Here is a 16996-nt window from a genome sequence, read left to right as displayed (position 1 = left end):
GGACAGAGAAGGAGAAAGAAAAGGGAGCGGGAATAAACGTGTCGTTCGGCTCAGGAATGTGTGGAAAGCCTGAGGGGAGGGCAGGAACAGCAAGTGCCAAGGCCCTGAGGCAGGAACGAGCTTGTGTGTATGAAGCTTAGCGGGAGGCTGGCACGGAGTGAGGTCAGAGGTCCCAGTGGGCGGGCTGGCGGCCATTGTGATGCCCTGCCAGTTGCTCCAAGCAACGTGGGGAGCCATTGGAGAGCTGTGCATGATCTGACTTGCACTTTATAGAGATTGTCCTCAGGGGAAAATGATGCTGGCTTTTTGATTATGGCTCGGCCCTCCCCCACCCCTCTGCCCAGAGAACAAGTGCTAACACGTATGTGCATGTGATGCTCATGCGTGTGTACTTTTAACAGATTGAGGGTGGAAGGAAGGAGGCTGTGATTTGTGGCAAGATGATGGGGGCCTGGACCAGGAGGTGAGGGTGGAGCAGTCAGCTTCCAGGTACGCACTGGGCCTGGGGCCACTGGGATGTTGGCGAGGTTTGGACGATAGATGATAGGCAGATTGCATGATGGATGCATCACAGAGGACTCCAGGCAGGCTGGGCCACTGGGCCAGTTTCCATTTGCTGAGATGCAGACCTCGGGGGGATGGTATTCTGAAGCTGTTAACTCAAGAGGGAAGAGAGAATTCCCTTTATGAAACTGGGATGTTCAGTCTTGCTTAGGAGGGCTGCCCTCATCCAAAGGTCTCTTGGAGTCAACCAGACCACACGGTACCCTGCTCCTTTTTTTTTGACTCCACATATGAGTGATGTCATATGGTAATTGTCTTTCTCAGCCTGACTCACTTCACTCAGTGCGACAGTATCCAGGTCCATGCGTGTCGCCTCAAATGGCACTGTAAATGCCAGAACAATGTAAATGTTCCTTTTTATGGCTGAGCAATACTCCACCCTATTACTCCATCGTGTGTGTACCACACCTCCTCCTTCCTGCTGCCTTTGTAAGTTTGTAACAATGGGCTTTGTGAAGTAAGGGCTCAGTCACAGAAGAGACTTCCTTCTCACTCCTGAACAGCCTGAGTAGGTGTCCACTGTTCTGCTTGTATATCCTGGGCCTTACTGATCTCATTCTATTGTTCTGTTTATATCAAGTTTGTGGTGTTTTGATATCTGGTGACTCAGAAACATCATTGCTAGCCTCTTCCAAAAATTCCGTGGCAAATCTCACATATTTATGTCTCTATATTACGTTTAATATCTGTGTCTAATGGGTCTCCCCCCCTCCAAATAGCCATTGTGATTTTTGCTAGAGTTTTATTTATTTATAATTTGAAAAAGGTTTTCTCTTCTGAAATGGAGTCTTCACATCCAGAAACATGGTATGTGTCTGTTTTTAGTCCAGTCTTGCTTTGATAACCTTCAGTAGAATGTGTCTGGCTTTCTTCATATAGGTCTCATGCCTTTCAGATGAAATCTATCCCAAAGTATTCAATAGCTTTGTCATTAATGTGGATTTTTTTATGAGATAATTTCTAACTAGTTGTATTTATTGTATAAGAAAAAAGGTATTACGTTTTCTGCATTTTTTACTTTAATTCAGCCGCTTTCATAATTGTGTTGAGATTTTCTAGTTGTACAATCATACCCAAGAGTAATGATAAATGTTGTTTTTCAACATTTGTTTTCAACTATTTATTTCATCTTCTTGTCTTATTTCAAAGGCTAGAGCCTCTAAAAATGTGACCAGCAGAACTGGCAGTGAGCCTGCCTGTCTTGTTTCTAACTTTAATGGAAATGCTTCATATCTCACCCATGGCACACATTGACAGATAGTGTCTGATTAATACTCTTGTGTTTAAGATGTTCATTTTATTCCTGGATAGTATGTGTGTACTTTTCTATTCTATACCATTTTATCGGGAATGACTGCCAAATTTTGATAGATGAACTTTGCCATGTGTTGATATGTGACCTTTGCTAATTATAAGGAAAACTTCCTAATTCTTGGAATAAACCCTAATTGATTTTGGTGTGCCGTTTTAAAACACAGCACTAAATATTCCTAAAAAAATGGTTTTAAAAAAAGTTTTGTTATATTTGCCGTTATGTCCATAAACTAGATTGGCTCATATTTTTCAAGTGTTTTCTTGATTATATTTTTGTGTTAGGGTAATATACAATGAACTGGAATACTATATATCCCTTTTTGTGTTCTGGAATAATTTGACTAATGTAAAAATTATCTGGCTTCCCTGGTAGCTCAGCTGGTAAAGAATCCGCCTGCAATGCAGGAGACCCTGATTCAGTTCCTGGGCCAGGAGGATCCCTTTGAGAAGGGATAGGTTACCCACCTCAGTATTCTTGGGCTTCCCTGGTGGCTCAGATGGTAAAGAGTCTGCCTGCAAGGCAGAGACTGGGTTGGGAAGATCCCCTGGAGGAGAGCATGGCAACCCACCCACTCCAGGGCTTGACACCTTTTTAGTGATAGATGGTAGCTCTTTTAACAGCTTTTTAAACTTCTTTTTTGATTACCTGTCTATTCGTAATGTTACTTACGTTAAATTTAGTAATCTATATCTTGCTAGAAAATGATTCAATTTCCTCTAGAGTTTAAAGCATATTAACCTAAGATTGCCCATTTTACTTTGTTAGAGTTCTTCCATATCTATTGTTAAAACAGAAGAATTTCTGATTTGTTTTTTGTGTTAACACTTTCAAAGAGCATTCACACACCCCGTCTCGTGGGAGCCTAGATTCCTCCCGGAAAAAATGAGGAAACCCAGGAAAACTTGATTCGGCGGCGTGTGGACGTCACACGGCCAGTTAGAGCCAGAGTCAGAGGGGTCTCCACCTTGCCCCGCGCAACACGACACCCGTGTTCTTTCCAGTTATGTTCACCCGTGGCACGTCCTCCTCAGGCCCCACAGGTGTGACCAGCATAGGGATGGAAACCACCCAGCAAAGATCCCTCTGCTCTCTGATCAATGACACCCCTCGCGGTGTTTAGGGAAAGGCCTTCATACTTAGACACAGGAGGCGTGTTTCCAACTGTTCGAAAAAGTGTAAGATGCATCTGTAGGATCACTTTTTTTTTTCTAGGATGAAAAATGAAAGGCGTTCATTCACTTTGCAGATGGCTCCCAATGGATGTATCTGAAAGCGTCTGTTAACCTTTGGGTGGTCGAGGATGTAGTGGGCTGTGGTATGAGTGCTGTAAGGGTGTATAGCCATGCTTTTGATGGTGTTGTCAGCAGCATCCCGTGTTTGATACAGTTTTGTAGAGGAACGTTCTGCTCTGTCCTGCAGGAAAGTAGCATATACTCCACATACTCCTGTGGAACTGCTGAACTTGAGTCATGACAAAGTTTTCACATGGGTTGTGGGGAATGGATGCGATCATCTGGCCAGGTGCTGGTGCTTTGAAAGAACCGGCCTTCTAGCCACCAGTCACTAATGGTTTTGACTGGAGAAACCCAATGTATCTGAGAGTCCACCCTGGTGTGGGGACAGCCTTCATGCCTTATTACCCCTGGGTTCTCATGGAGCCCAGCCCCGCCCCCAACCCCAGGGCCCCACCCCTTCCTCATAACTCCAGGAGCCCACCTGCTGATGTGGTGACCACAGGTCTGGCTTCTGGGGCCTTTTCCTAGTGGCAGCAAAGAGATGCTGCAGGCCTCGCCCTTCTAACTACCCTTGCAGGAGGCTCAGGACTCAGTCTCTGCCCACCCCGCCCCCTAGCCCCGGCTTCTCCCTTCCAACTTCAGTCTCCTCGGTGCCCAGGGTAGACACAGAAACCCTTGTCATTTCCAGGGCTATTGAGAATCAATCAGTAACTCGACTCACTGCTCTTCCTGTGGTCTCTCTGTCCACCACACTGATCATCAGCAGTTACTGAACGTGGGCTGCAGGCCTCCACAGGCCCCTCTGGCTCACCTGGCCACATGCTCACTGCCAGCCCATCAGCCTGCCATCCAGTAAGAAGATCCTCTCTTTCCTCCTGGCTCACACCTCCCCGCAGAAAGCTGTCCTGTGCCCAGACTGGTCCTATCCCTCCTCAGGGCTCCCCAGCACCATGGACAGCGTCCCCAGGCCCTGTAAGCACCTCCCAGGGGTGCAGAATGAGATCTAGGCAAGCAGGCCAGCTCCGTGGTCCCTGCAGCCTCCAACTGCAGGACTCTACACTCGCCAGGATTAAATCCCTGAGGGTCTCAAAGTCTCAAGGACACTTAACCGAGAGTGGAGCTGCAGCATGATATGGTAGCAGTCAACAAAAAGAAACACCATTTACAGGACTTCCCTAGTGGTCCAGTGGCTAAGACTCCACTCTCCCAATGCAGGGGGCCCGGGTTCGATCCCTGGTCAGGGAACTAGATCCCACATGCCGCAACTAAGAGTTTGCATGCCACAGCTAAGACCTGGCACAGCCAAGCAAATAAATTAACAATGCCATTCACATCACAGCTGTCATGAGCATAAATCAGCCCGTACGGAGGGCTGGAAATGAAAGCAGTCTGGATCCGCATCCCTATTGAGTCCCTCACCACTCAGAGCAGACATTCACAGTGTGTGTGTTCAGCAAACCAGGGGACAGGCCGAGTGAGCGAATGGCTGAGGGTAAGAGGTGTGCCCTCCTCGGGCCCGGCCCTTGCCCTGCCCTGCGGGCTCAGTCGCTTTGCTCCCTACTCTGCGGCTGGTCAGCCCAGGCTCCCACTTTTCAGGCAAGTCTGCACCTGCAGTCCTGCCTCTGGTCTCTCTGACTCCTGGCTCAAGTTCCTCAGGAAGCTGGGCCTCCCGGGCCCCACCCTTGCCTGAGGCTCCCAGAGCTAAGGCAATTCATTATTCACTAAAGGGATCAATTTTCTGTTCTGTTTTGCCCAGACCGCTGTGGAGTGGGCTGAGAAGATGCCCAGAGGTCCACGGCCCTTATCGCCCAAGGAAATGGCAAACCAGGAGCTGCTGGCTCGCCTGCACAAGGCCGTGACCTCCCACTACCACGCCATCGCCCAGGAGTTCGAGAACTTTGACACCATGAAGACGAACACCGCCTCCAGGGACGAGTTCCGGTCCATCTGTACTCGCCATGTCCAGGTTCTAACGGACGAGCAAGTAAGGACTGCGTTCTGTTCAGCCTCCTAAGCAGTGTCATTATGAGCATCAGGCCGGCTGTTTCCCAGAGTATAGAGAGTTTAAGGTTGTTCTCTATTTTTTAAATATGGGAAGGGTTTTTTTTTTTTTTTTTTTTTTTTGGCAGTTTGGGGGAGAGGGGGATTGCTGCTGTTGTTTTAAATCTTACTAAAGAGACACAGGAGCCTTCTGTTCCTGTAACAGGTATGGAATGCACCATCTCAATTAGAGTGCAAATCATGTCACCTTTATTTTTAAAATCGAATTAAACTCAGCTCCAGCTCCCGCTACCCCTCTTACTCCTTCCCTGGATCATTCTGGGGCCCAACTGATCCAGAGAAATGGCAAGTTTCTCTCCACACTTGAGCCGGGGAGGTGAGGCTGGACAGAGCAGGTGCTCAGCATGTCCCGCGGGTGGACCATGTCCACGTCCCCCACCCAGACCCCAACAGCCCAGGCGCTGAGCAGCTAATACCACAGAGCACCAACAATCTGAACACACACGTGGCTGTCCCTTCTCCCCCAGAAAATGCACTGCCACCAGCCCGCTCCTGCTTTCAGACGAACTGAGGCCCCATCCATTCCCAGAGAATAATTCAGATGAAAAAGGAAATCCAGAACACTCACAAAAGCAACCCAGCCTCCCCTCTTCCTCCTGGTTCCACTCAGACCTAGCCCAGGCACTTCCTACAGCTCCCTATGTGGGAATGTCACTCTGTCCCGCTCCCCCCCCCCCCGCCCCCCGCCACCCAGAGCTGGGAGAGACTCCACTCCAACCTCAAGACTCCTAGTCTCAGAGTTTTTAGGGTAAGGACTGAAAATAATCTTGAGTGATCATCACACCCACCCTCCAGCCCTACTCAGGCCGCTGAACTCACTACCCTAAAGAATGAATTTGTTAAAGATATTACTAATACGAACATCAGATCTCACTTTCCTAAAATACCACTTTTTTGGGCATTATGACCATTTTTTTGCTAAGAAAAATTAAGCGCTCTTTCCAAAGAATTCTGTCCCGAAGAACAACCACAGCAAGTGAAGCTGTTTGAAATACGTCTCTCCATTGCTACCAATGGATGGAAGCCTTTCAAATTAATACAGTTGCATTTATTATTCTATGGAGCCAACTAATAAAGGTTTTGCTAATAAAGGTTTTACTAATAAAGATTTTTCATTCCATCTAAATGAGTAAAATTTTACTCTAATTATAGATGTAAATTAATGACATGCTGGCGTATCTGGCATTCTCAACAGAGAATTTGATTTTAATGGTCCACGAAGAAAAAGCTTCCCCATCCCCAGCACAGACACCCCCACCCCCACCCCATATCCCCTGCCACACGATCAAGCACTTAAACGCTGCCTTCTAAAAATACACGGACATATCTCAGAGACAGACTGCATCATCAAAAGCGTCAAAGTCTGGCATAAGTACCGCGGTTTAAGTTGGGTGATGATTAGCAGAAATTGTGCTATATTGGGGAAGCCTGCTTCTAGATACAGGCTGGTAAACAGAAAGCAAAAGCCCCCGAGATCCATATGTTTTCTCCTCGCATGAGCTGCTTAGCCAACGACCTTCTCAGGTGGATGGTCCTGAGTCTGGCAGAGTAAGATACAGAAGTAACGTGCACGCTGGACTGGACACGTCCCAGCAAGGGGACGAGTCCATCGGAGACGCTGGGACAGGTCCGGCCAGGTTCAGTAGCTTGCCAGTACAGATTCTAGGACTTAGTTTATCTACATTATAAACTTATCTCTAAAAGATCCAGTCATCGTGAATCCGAGGGGCCAGCTTTCTTGACTTAACAGAGCTCCCTAAGCCGAGAAGTGCCACATCTTTGGAAAACTTTTGGCACAATTAACCTTTCAGAAAAGGAGAGTGGCTTTCAGAGCAGGTGAAGTTGGACACTGAAGGTCTTCATGGCTCTGTGTAAAGCATGTTATAAAAGGCCATAGAACTGTGTCCTCTTGGATCTGGCTTAAGGAGACGGGCCCCACAGGGAGAGCCTGTCCCAATGAGGCAATTTAGAGCAGCCCATGGCGACTGCCTAAAGACTGTGACTACGCAGCTGCATTAGGGAGAGGAACTCAAACATTTCTGAACATTCCAGATGTGATGCTTCTAAAGCAAACACCTCTAGGAGTGAGAGAAATGTAGGCAGCCCTGCTTCTGCACTCGTCCAGCTGTGTAACCTTGGCGTACTCAGCCTCTCTGAGCTTCGGTGTCCTTCCCTAGGAGATGGGACAGCGCTCCCCAGGCTGGTCCAGGCGCCCTCCACCCAGGCTGCAGTTCTGCCTTCTCCATCTTTGACCCCTGCTGTCTCTGCCTGCCCCCGGCCCACCCCCTTGTATCTCTCTGGTCAAGTGAATTCTTTTCTGACCACGCCTTTCCCTGCTGGAGCTGACCACACCCCGCTTTGCCCTACCCGTCCCCCACCCCAGCTCTCCATCTGCCGACCCCTTGGCACCCTCTTGTGTGTCCTTGCGCACAGCGCTGTCTGTCTTGGCTGCACAGTGAGTGCCCAAAGGCAGCAGGCACCCCCTCCTTCACTGAGGAGTGGACTTCTGGTCCTCTGAGCAGAGTGTTGACATCAGGTCCTGGGGAACCAACGAGGGCCTGCTCCCTGCCTCCCTTGAGTCTGCATCCCGGGAGGGTAGAGAGAGATTAAATGCCTGTGGGAACATCATTTCTGTGATTCCACACCACTCTGCTATAAAGGGAGGCTCGGCATGCTAGGAGAGCAGAGCTAGGGGCTGGTCTGGACCCAGGGGGTCAGGGTGCTTTCCTTGAGGACACAGTGCTGGGATGTGGACCCAGGAGACACACCCTGCTCATGGGGTCTTTGTTCCTTGAGGGGCAGATGGACAGTAAACAAAATATGTTAAGATATGTGTATCTTGGATGGCCATAGAGGCAAAAAATAAAAACCAGGAAAGAGTGCAGTGCTGGGGAATTGTTGTAGGGAGGGGTGGGGGCAATACATTGTGAGGAGGGCAGTCAGGGGAGGCCCCTGGGAAGGAGGCATGTGATTAAAGACCAGGCCAGGTGGATGGCTGGGAGCAGACGAGGTCGAATCACGGATGTGTTTCAGAGCTGGAAGCAACAGGATTTGCTCAGTGAGTCTGGGTGTAAGAGAGAGAAGAGGGGCAGAGGATAAGGAGGCCGAAGGAGCCAGGGGTGGGGTGCTGCTGGGGTGGTGACAGGGAAGGGGGGTGTTGGGTGCCTCACTGATCTGATGTCCACCATCACCCACCCTTGGTCCCACTCCCACTTCCTGTTCACTTCCTCTTTTGCTCAACCGCATCTTTACTTGCCCTTTCAGGGACAAGTAAGCCAGAGAGCTTCTCTATTTCATGCTTATCCTCGAAAGGTAGTTTGGCTGGGGATAGAGTTCTAAATCCAAGATTTCTCCCCCTGACACTTTAAAGCGATCTTTTAGCTGCCTTCCAGCATCTCTCCCTGCAGGTGAGACGTCTGCTAATTATCACATGCTTGCTCCAGGGCCCAGGTCCCAGCGAGGAAGAAAGGCAGGGGCTGCCAGTGCCAGTTCCCTTTTACCAGAGGCCCCGCGCCGAGACTGGGGGTGAGGTGTGAGGAGACGGGAGCCAGGCGGGCGCTTGCGATAAGCCCCAAATGCTCCACACGCAGCTCGCCCAGGCGGATCAACCCTGGGCATGGTCCCCACTTGGAGGTGGTCCCAAAGCTGCCTTGGCTGGTCCTAGAGACTGACTGGGCTCCTCCTGTGTTGGCCTCCAGGCCTCTATCCTCAGTGACCGTGGAAATCCTGCGCCCACTGTCAGCATCAGGCTAGCCGCGGCTCTCCCCAGCTGCCTCTGTTTCCACGTCAGGTGGTGGGCGATGGCCTCATTCTAACTGCCCGTCTCACACGGGGGCCTCTCGTCTGTTCCCGAGAGAGTCCCACCCACCACCTGCGTCACACCAGGCCGCCAATGCCACGCTGCTCGTCTCTGTTTCTGCTTAATCCCATTTCTCTGTTGTGTTTGAACGTAACAGTGCATTTTTAAAAATAGCTTCCACCTCTTGGCTGAAATTCTCCTTCTGTTCATGCACATTGTGCACCTTTTCTATTACATCCACGGACGCATTAGTTCATGGATCTAATGTGTTGTTGTAATGTCCTTAGTTTAATGTCCATAGTTTTTTTAACGTCCTTGTCTGATAATCCCCACACTGGGGGTCATCTCTGAGTCTTACCTGTTGACAGCTGTATCTCTTGGCAATGGGTCAGTTTTCCTTTTGTTTGTATGTAGAACTTTTAAAAAAAAATTGCTGAATGACAGACAGCATGTAAAGGAGAATCGTAGACTGTGGTGGAAATAATATTTATGGCTGGAAACAGGCTCACCTCCTCTCTGTCAGGCTGTGAGTGTGGGGGTTTGTTGAGTCAGTCTGGTGGGTGATCGAGCCACATTTGAATTTTGTTACTGCTATGCTCGCCCCTGGTGTGCTCAGGGGCAGATCCCTCCAGCAGAAGGAGCCCCCCGGGCTTGAGTGGACTCGCTTTGCCTCCCTCAGCGGCTTCGCCTCCCAGGAGAGGGTATCTGGAGAAACGGGTGGTGTCTCACATCTGTCCTCCACCAGTAGCCTCCCCTTCAGGAGCAGCAGCAAAGGCTGAAGAAGGAGGGCTTGTGAGCTTGATCATTCCCTGTGCCCAAGACTCCCAGCCTGAGCGCCAGCCCCCATTTGGCCTTGGGGAATTTGCTAACATCTCAGCTGATTTCTTCCCACACTCCCACTTCCTCCTGAGCCCCACCGGGCATGAGAGCTGGGGTGTCAGGATCTCCTTGGAGCCTTGGGGCTCGATGGAATTCAGTCCTCTCGGCTCCTGCAACCTCGGCTCGCAGACAGGCTCAAGAAGAGTTTTGAGTTCAGATTCCTTTTTCTTGCTGTTAAGATGAGGTGGCGTTCCCTTGCAGCTTGCCACCTCACGAGCAGAAGCAGGACCGAGGTCCTGAGTCCTCATGTTTAGCAGGCCGATGACTGCTCTTCTGCATTCCCAGGGGACCTTTCAGCAGGCCACACTCTGCCACATGACGTGGAAACTCACTTGCTTTTCAGCTTATTCACAAACCACAAGAATTCTGCCCAGGTTTCATGTCCAGCTCACAGGACTGTAATTCTCCAGAATCCACTTTTGGGGTGCCCATTCCCAGTCCTCTCGATGCCTCGCCTGTCCCCGCAGCACCCCCACCCCCAGCCGCCATCCTGCGCTGCATCCCTGGCTCCATCAGTGTCCTGGGCTGTAACCTGTCAGGACTGGAGAACCACATGTGGCCTCCCATTCTTTACCAGCCCACCCAGGCTCCTGTTATCCTGTCGTTGTGTAGTCACTAAGTCATGTCCTACTCTTTTGCAACCTCATGGACCGCAGTAGCCCGCCAGGCTCTTCTGTCCATGGGATTTCCCGGGCAAGGATATTGGAGTGGGTTGCTATTCCCTTCTCCAGGGGAATCTTCTTGACCCAGGGATTGAACCCATGTCTCCTGTATCAGCAGGTGGATTCTTTGCCACTGAGCCACCAGGGGAGCCCCCGAGTCATCCTAGGGATGTGTATTCTTCCCATCGAGTCCCCTTCAGTTACAAGAAGATGAGAATAGGGTTTGCATGGTCCTGCGTTGATCTCACTGCGTCATAGGATTTCATCAGGAAGGTGGTGGGCCCTGCCTCACATGCCTGAGAACAAGCCCCTTTTGTTGTCCTGGGCTGTTTTGTAAATGTCTTCACATCTGTTCTTCAACTCATCGCCGCATCCCATCCTTTGTCTCTGTCCTTCATAGCATGACCTTCTTCCTGCCTGCCTCCCAAGTCTTGCTAAGACGGGAGGGCCTGAGAGCCCCCCGGCAGCCCGCCCTCCTCTTCAGCTGCATCTTCCTTCCGTAAAGCCCTTCCTGATGATGCACTCAGAACGTGGTTGAGCGCCCTGTCCCCTGTCCCTCTTCATTTCTAAAGGGTCTTCCCGTCTGGTCAGTTTTATCATGTGAGTCTTTGGGGGATCTTCAGCCATTAACAAACGTATTGAGACCCCACTGAGTGTCAGCCCCTTTGCAAGACAGTTGGCATTTAAAGATGACTTCAGAGGCCCCTCCAGGGAGTCTCTCGGCCCGGTGAGGTGTCACCTACAGGGGTGGCTCCATCAGGGTGCAGGTAGGAAGAGGAGAGCATCTGGTTTCCTTGGTGGTCCTGGAGAACTTTCCTGGAGGAGACCTTGGTGCCGGTGAGGTCTGTCTGAGCTTCTGTGGCCACTTTCTCAAGGACCCTCACTTCCACTCCATGAAGTAGGTTTCCCTCATTGATCAAAACGAAAGCAACATGCAACTCTAGATGTGATAAATGACACTGAACCCCCCCCACACACACACACACGAAGTTGTTACATAAGATGTAACCTTGGAGGGAAGTTGGGCAGAGGATCCGGGGACCTCTCTGTATCATCGTTGGAACATCCTGCAAACCTGTAATTATTAAAAAATTAAAAGCTTAGCACAAAAAGCTAAGACGAGTCAAGAAGATTGTCCCAGACTAAACTGTTTCTCCTTCTCAGGGCCTGGAACGTTCTCCCACTCTTCCTCAGCCCTCACTGCATCTTGTCCAGACTTTCAAGCAGCGTCGGACATGGCCCCTTTTCATTTGCTCCTGGAAAACCCCAGTGGAGTGGGCAAGCCGAGTGGCTTTCTGACCAAGTTGAGGCACAGGGCAGGAATGTCCCTCCTTGGCCTCAGGGTTGGAGTTGCTGGTTGGAAGCTGGGCCTTAGGGGCTGTAAAAAAAAAAAAAAAAAAAAAAACCGGAAGCTAAATTACCATTCTTCTCAGCTCCCTGAAAGCCCTCGAGCCACCTAGAGCAGCTCACAGGGCCCTCTCAGCCCAGTGACAACAGACGCGCTGACGCCAAGACCATAAACTGCTCCCCGTCCTCCAGACGCCTCTCTCCTCATCTCCTGAGAGGACGCTGTTCGCCCTGAGGGTGACTTCCACTGCGCAGCGGCCCGGGCTGTTCGCAGGGCTCTGGGGCTCTTCAGCAGGAGGGAGCCTCGCCAGGCTCCCCGGGGACCCAGAGAGGCTGGGGTTTGATTTGCGTTTTCCCCTAGAACATTCTTCCGTCCTGCAGCTCAGTCTCTGTGACTAATGCAAGATTTAATGGCCTTAAAGTGCTCGCTAAGGGCCCAATTCAATTAAAAAATGTCCCGCAGAAGCCATGGATAATCTGTGCCCCTCCCCAACCCCACTTTCCCAGGAAGCTGGGGCTGGCCGGCTGGGTGTTTTTCATTTTTCAATTTTTGTTTAACTTGATGTGAGCCCGGGACCCAGCAAAGGAGCGCACCGCCTTCACTGGCTTCTGTTCCCCTTGCCTAGGGTGTGCGCTGACCCAAGGGTGACCTCTGCTGCTTTGCCAGTTTGACAGGCTCTGGGAGGAGATGCCCGTCAACTCCAAGGGGAGGCTGAGGTACCTGGACTTCCTGAGCAGCTTCAACGTGGACAAGCAAGCCACGCCGCTGGCCACGAGTGACTCAGCCAAGGCGCAGAGAGGGAGCAGTGTCCCCGAGGTCTCGGACCGGGGCCGGTCCGCAGGGTCGTCGCCCACTCGCGACCCAAAAGCGGGGTCCAAGCCACGGAGTCACCCCTGCGTGAGTTTCTTCCCATCTCTTGGCATCTCACTGGGTCCACGTTCTCCCCAGGCCAGGGACTTCGTGTCCCCAAGGGTTCGGGTGACAGAGGTGTCCTAGAATGAGCCCCTGGGCCCGGGGGGGTTCTGGAGAGGAGCCACTGGTGGGTCCTCTCAGTCACCTGCCTTGGAGGGGAGGGTGGTGGGCATCAGGGGCAGAAGAGACAGAGGAGAATTGGGGGTGGGGGGCAGGACCTGGGGGAGGGGGCAGGTCAGCCATTGTCAAGGGCGTTGTCACCCAGGAACACAGATGCCCCCAGGGTGGACAGATCTGCTGAGGGCCATGTACCGAGAGGTAAGGCGTGTTAATGCCCATTTTACAGTTGAAGATCCAACACTCTTAAGAGGGACCCGTGTGGGCTCAGGGTCCCTTGTTAGTACAGAGAGGCCCGACGGCAAACCCATCCTGTCTGACTGCACAGCCCTGGTCCTGGGCTGAGTCCCCCAGCCCGGGATGAAAGGAGGGGCTCAGTCTCGCAGAGGGTCTCCCTTCCTCTGTAAGAAGCATGACGAGGGGTGGGGTGGTGTTTGAAGGGATGGCAACTGGGCACGTGAGCACCCACCTCCATGCTCCATGCGTGGTGAGCCATCCGAGACGGAGCTGGTTCCTCATTCAGTCAACATGTGTCTACTGCACACCTACTACGTGCCGAGAATGAACACCGGCTCCTGCACTTGTGGAGTTCATGATCTCCTAGGGGATGATGGGCAGCCAGTGAACCTGTAAGGGGAGTGTTTAGTGCGTTAAAGATGGTGAGTGGATCAGACTCAAGGGGGTCAGAGCACCCCAAGGACATCCACGTCCCAGTCCCCGAAGCCTGTGATGTGCACCTTACCTGCTGAGGGGGGAGTCAAGGTTGCAGATGGAGTTAGAGCTGCTTATCAGCTAACAAGATTGTCCCCGAGTGTCCAGGGGGCCCAACTGACCTTGTCTAGTCAGTGAGGACACAGAGGCACACGGGACATGCAGGAGAGACTCAATTTGAGAAAGACCCACCCACCATTGCCTGGTGGCTCAGATGACAAAGAATCTGGTCTGCAACACAGGAGACTTGGGTTCAATCAGGGGTTGGGAAGATCCCCTGGAGAAGGAAATGGCCACCCACTCCAGTATTCTTGCCTGGAGAATCCCATGGACAGAGGAGCCTGGCAGGCTACAGTCCATAGGATCGCAAAGAGTTGGACACGACTGAGCAACTAACATACACACACACCTATTGTTGCAGCTTTGAAGCTGGAGGACAAATGGGGCCTTGAGCCAAGAAATGTGGGGGCCTCTAGATGCCAGGAAGGGAAAGGCTATATATTTGCACCCAAAACTGTTCTAGTTAAAATGGTTTTTCATTCTACTTCTGAAATAACACCTCCTATGAATTGCGCACCTCAAAACCCGGGTAACATCTGTAGGTTTCTCCTATGATGTCCCTCTAGAATCTCCAGGTACAAGACTGTTTTCTTTCTCGCTAGACCCCCTCGAGCGTGAGCGGGACCCCACCCCTGCAGAACTGCGAGCCCATCGAGACCAAGCTTCGCAAGAAGGTCCAGGGCTGCTGGCGCGAGCTGCTACGCGAGTGCAAGGAGAGGGACTTCAACAAGCAGGGCGAGATCCCCGGCCCCGAGTTCCTGGGTGCGTCCCACTCCTTTCCCCCAGGGTGCATGGGGCCACCTCCCAGCCCAGGTCCCCTCCTCCTGGTGGAGCCTGGGCAACCTGCGGCAGCATCTGGGGGACAAAGGCTCCTGACGCCTCCGCCCTCGCCGGGCAGGTCCACACCCACTGGACCAAGTCAGCACGCGTGACTCTCGGGGCTAGAACCTGCAGGCTGGTCGCGGTCTCTGGGCAGAATATAAACAGGGACGGGCTTTGAGAGCCCAGGGAGGTGGCCTGGGGGCCTGGGGCAGCTGGGGACACAGCTCGGTGCTGTTGGTTCGATGTTTGCCATGTATCACTTTGGTAAACTTCAAATGGGCTTCCCTGGTGGCTCAGAGGGTAAAGAATCCACTTGCAATGCAGGAGACCCAGGTTCAGTCCCTGGGTCAGGAAGACCCCCTGGAGAAGGGAATGGCTACCCACTCCTGTATTCTTGCCTGGAGAATCCCATGGACCAGAGGAGCCTGGAGCGGGCTACAGTCCATAGGGTTGCAAAGAATCGGACACGACTGAGCGACTCATAATTACTTGCTTACTTATCACTTTGGTAAACTTCAAATATTTATGAAAATCGGTTGGATTTACGCTCCCTCTAATTGCTGCATACTGAAAATCCCACGGACCGAGGAGCCTGGAAGGCTGCAGTCCATGGGGTCGCTGAGGATCGGACACGACTGAGTGACTTCACTTTCACTTTTCACTTTCATGCATTGGAGAAGGAAATGGCAACCCACTCCAGGGTTCTTGCCTGGAGAGTCCCAGGGACGGGGGAGCCTGGTGGGCTGCCGTCTGTGGTGTCGCACAGAGTCGGACACGACTGAAGCGACTTAGCAGCAACAGCAGTTGATGCAACCAAAACCCAGCGCAACCAAAAATTATTAATTAAAAAGAAAGAAAGCCAGACACAGATCCTCAAAGTGCACAGTGGTTGTCTCTTCAGGGAGGTCCTTGTGTTCCAGAATGGAATGTTAAGATCTTCATTAGAATGAAAACCCCAAATGCACAATTTGGTGTAGCCTAGAAGACCCCTGAGAGCGTATCTCTGAAGCCCAGTTGAAAACGCTTGCGCAAAGGGCCAAGTCTGAATTCCTGACCCCAGGGGCCCCTGCCAAGCCCACAGCCTAGCACATGGAACCTTCCCTTCTCCCCACCTGCCTGGCCCTGCCCGACTCCCATGCGGTGGGAACCTCGCTCCATGCTCTCGCTGCCTGAGGTCATGGCCCCCCACAATGCTATGTTCCTACTGCTGTGACCGCAGCAACAGAGACCAGGCAAAGCTGGGCCAGCAGGCTAGGCCAGGACAGAGGGAGCCCAGCAGGACGCGGGGTCCCCCCCGTCCCGGCCACACTTAACCCTGTCGCTGCGCCTGCCTGTGTGTTTCCACATCCATCCAGCCAGTGGCCACGAGCCTGTGAAGCAAGGACCGGGCCAGGCCATCTCAGCAAGTGAGGAGTGATGAGTGAGTGAGTGAGTGAAAGCTGTGATCGAACCAAGAGGGAACCGCCCGCCTCCAAGTGAACCGATGTGCTTGCCTTCAGCTCTCGTGGAGAAATTCAACCTGGACATCAGCAGAGACGAGTGCCAGCAGCTCCTCATCAAGTACGACTTGAAGAACAACGGGAAGTTCGCTTACTGCAGCTTCATCCAGAGCTGCGTCCTCCTGTTAAAAGCAAAGGAGACCTCACTGATGCAGAGAATGAAAATCCAGAACGCGAATAAAATGGTACGTGAATCACCAGAGGACAGGGTGGGGCCAGGCTGCACGGGTTTCTCAGCTCCTCCTAAACCCTGTTGTCTCACTTCATGTAAGCAATGCACGTGTGAACCTTTACCAGGCTGGGAACCAGCAGCCTGGATCCCAGGCTCGCAAGCTGGCTGAGCGGCACCTGCCCAAGGGACCTCTGTGGGTTGGAGGGAACAGAGTCGGTGGCTCATAGGGCCGCTGGGAGCAGGTTTCGGTCACTTAACTGGAGACGCAGGTTGGGGGGGCGGCCACAGTGAAGGGAGACGCCTATATCTCACACGTAACTGCTTGCTCGCTCATCAGGCGTCTGAGACGGGCCCAGCTTGCTCAGAGACGCGGGATCTTTCTTGCATAAGCTGCACCCATGATGCATTGTCTGCAACCCTGTTGTTGCTTCTTTGAAGAGGAATGAGACCCTAAAGATGCTTAAATCTTGCAACTGGAGGCCCTGGGTTTTTACCTTTTTTCTGTCATTTGTAGCTATATGATTGTCACCCACACCCATTTCAACCACACTGTTAAGGACACGCTTTTCTCAAGTCTTTCCGAAGCATGAAGACTTTTCCACACTCACGTTCTATCATCTGTAACACTGAATTGAGTTACACTGAATTAAATAAGTATGAACAGGCGTTGCTGACTTGGAGACAAACACAGCCAATGCCAGTCACCCTCAGTCCCAGCTGTGGAGACCAGAGGTGTGGGGCAAGCCCGGCAGCCCCCCACCCAGACCCCCACCCAGGGGCCCGCATCCCAGCGGCAGCCGAGTGATGGTGTGCCAGCCAGCAAACGGTGGATTCCATGCA

At 52.0% G+C, this 16996-nt stretch overlaps 1 protein-coding gene across 8 annotated transcripts in view; it reads left to right on the top strand.

Moving 5' to 3' along the window:
* The window catches only part of EFCAB6 (EF-hand calcium binding domain 6), a 253969-nt gene that overhangs the window by 231211 nt on the left and 5762 nt on the right, over positions 1-16996 (top strand). For 6 of the 8 annotated variants that reach the window (XM_059887189.1, XM_059887191.1, XM_010805781.4 and 3 more), the window contains 4 exons: positions 4871-5098; positions 12530-12760; positions 14266-14425; positions 15985-16169. In XM_059887189.1, coding sequence (XP_059743172.1) covers positions 4871-5098; positions 12530-12760; positions 14266-14425; positions 15985-16169 — 804 coding nt within the window. The remainder of the gene's footprint in view (positions 1-4870; positions 5099-12529; positions 12761-14265; positions 14426-15984; positions 16170-16996) is intronic. The other 2 variants (XM_059887190.1, XM_059887192.1) reach the window with 1 other exon arrangement.

This window comes from Bos taurus, chromosome 5, assembly GCF_002263795.3.
Source record: "Bos taurus isolate L1 Dominette 01449 registration number 42190680 breed Hereford chromosome 5, ARS-UCD2.0, whole genome shotgun sequence".
In the NCBI taxonomy this organism is placed as follows: domain Eukaryota; kingdom Metazoa; phylum Chordata; class Mammalia; order Artiodactyla; family Bovidae; genus Bos; species Bos taurus.
Note: the sequence above shows the minus strand (reverse complement) of the source record. Positions and strands in the feature narration are given on the sequence as shown.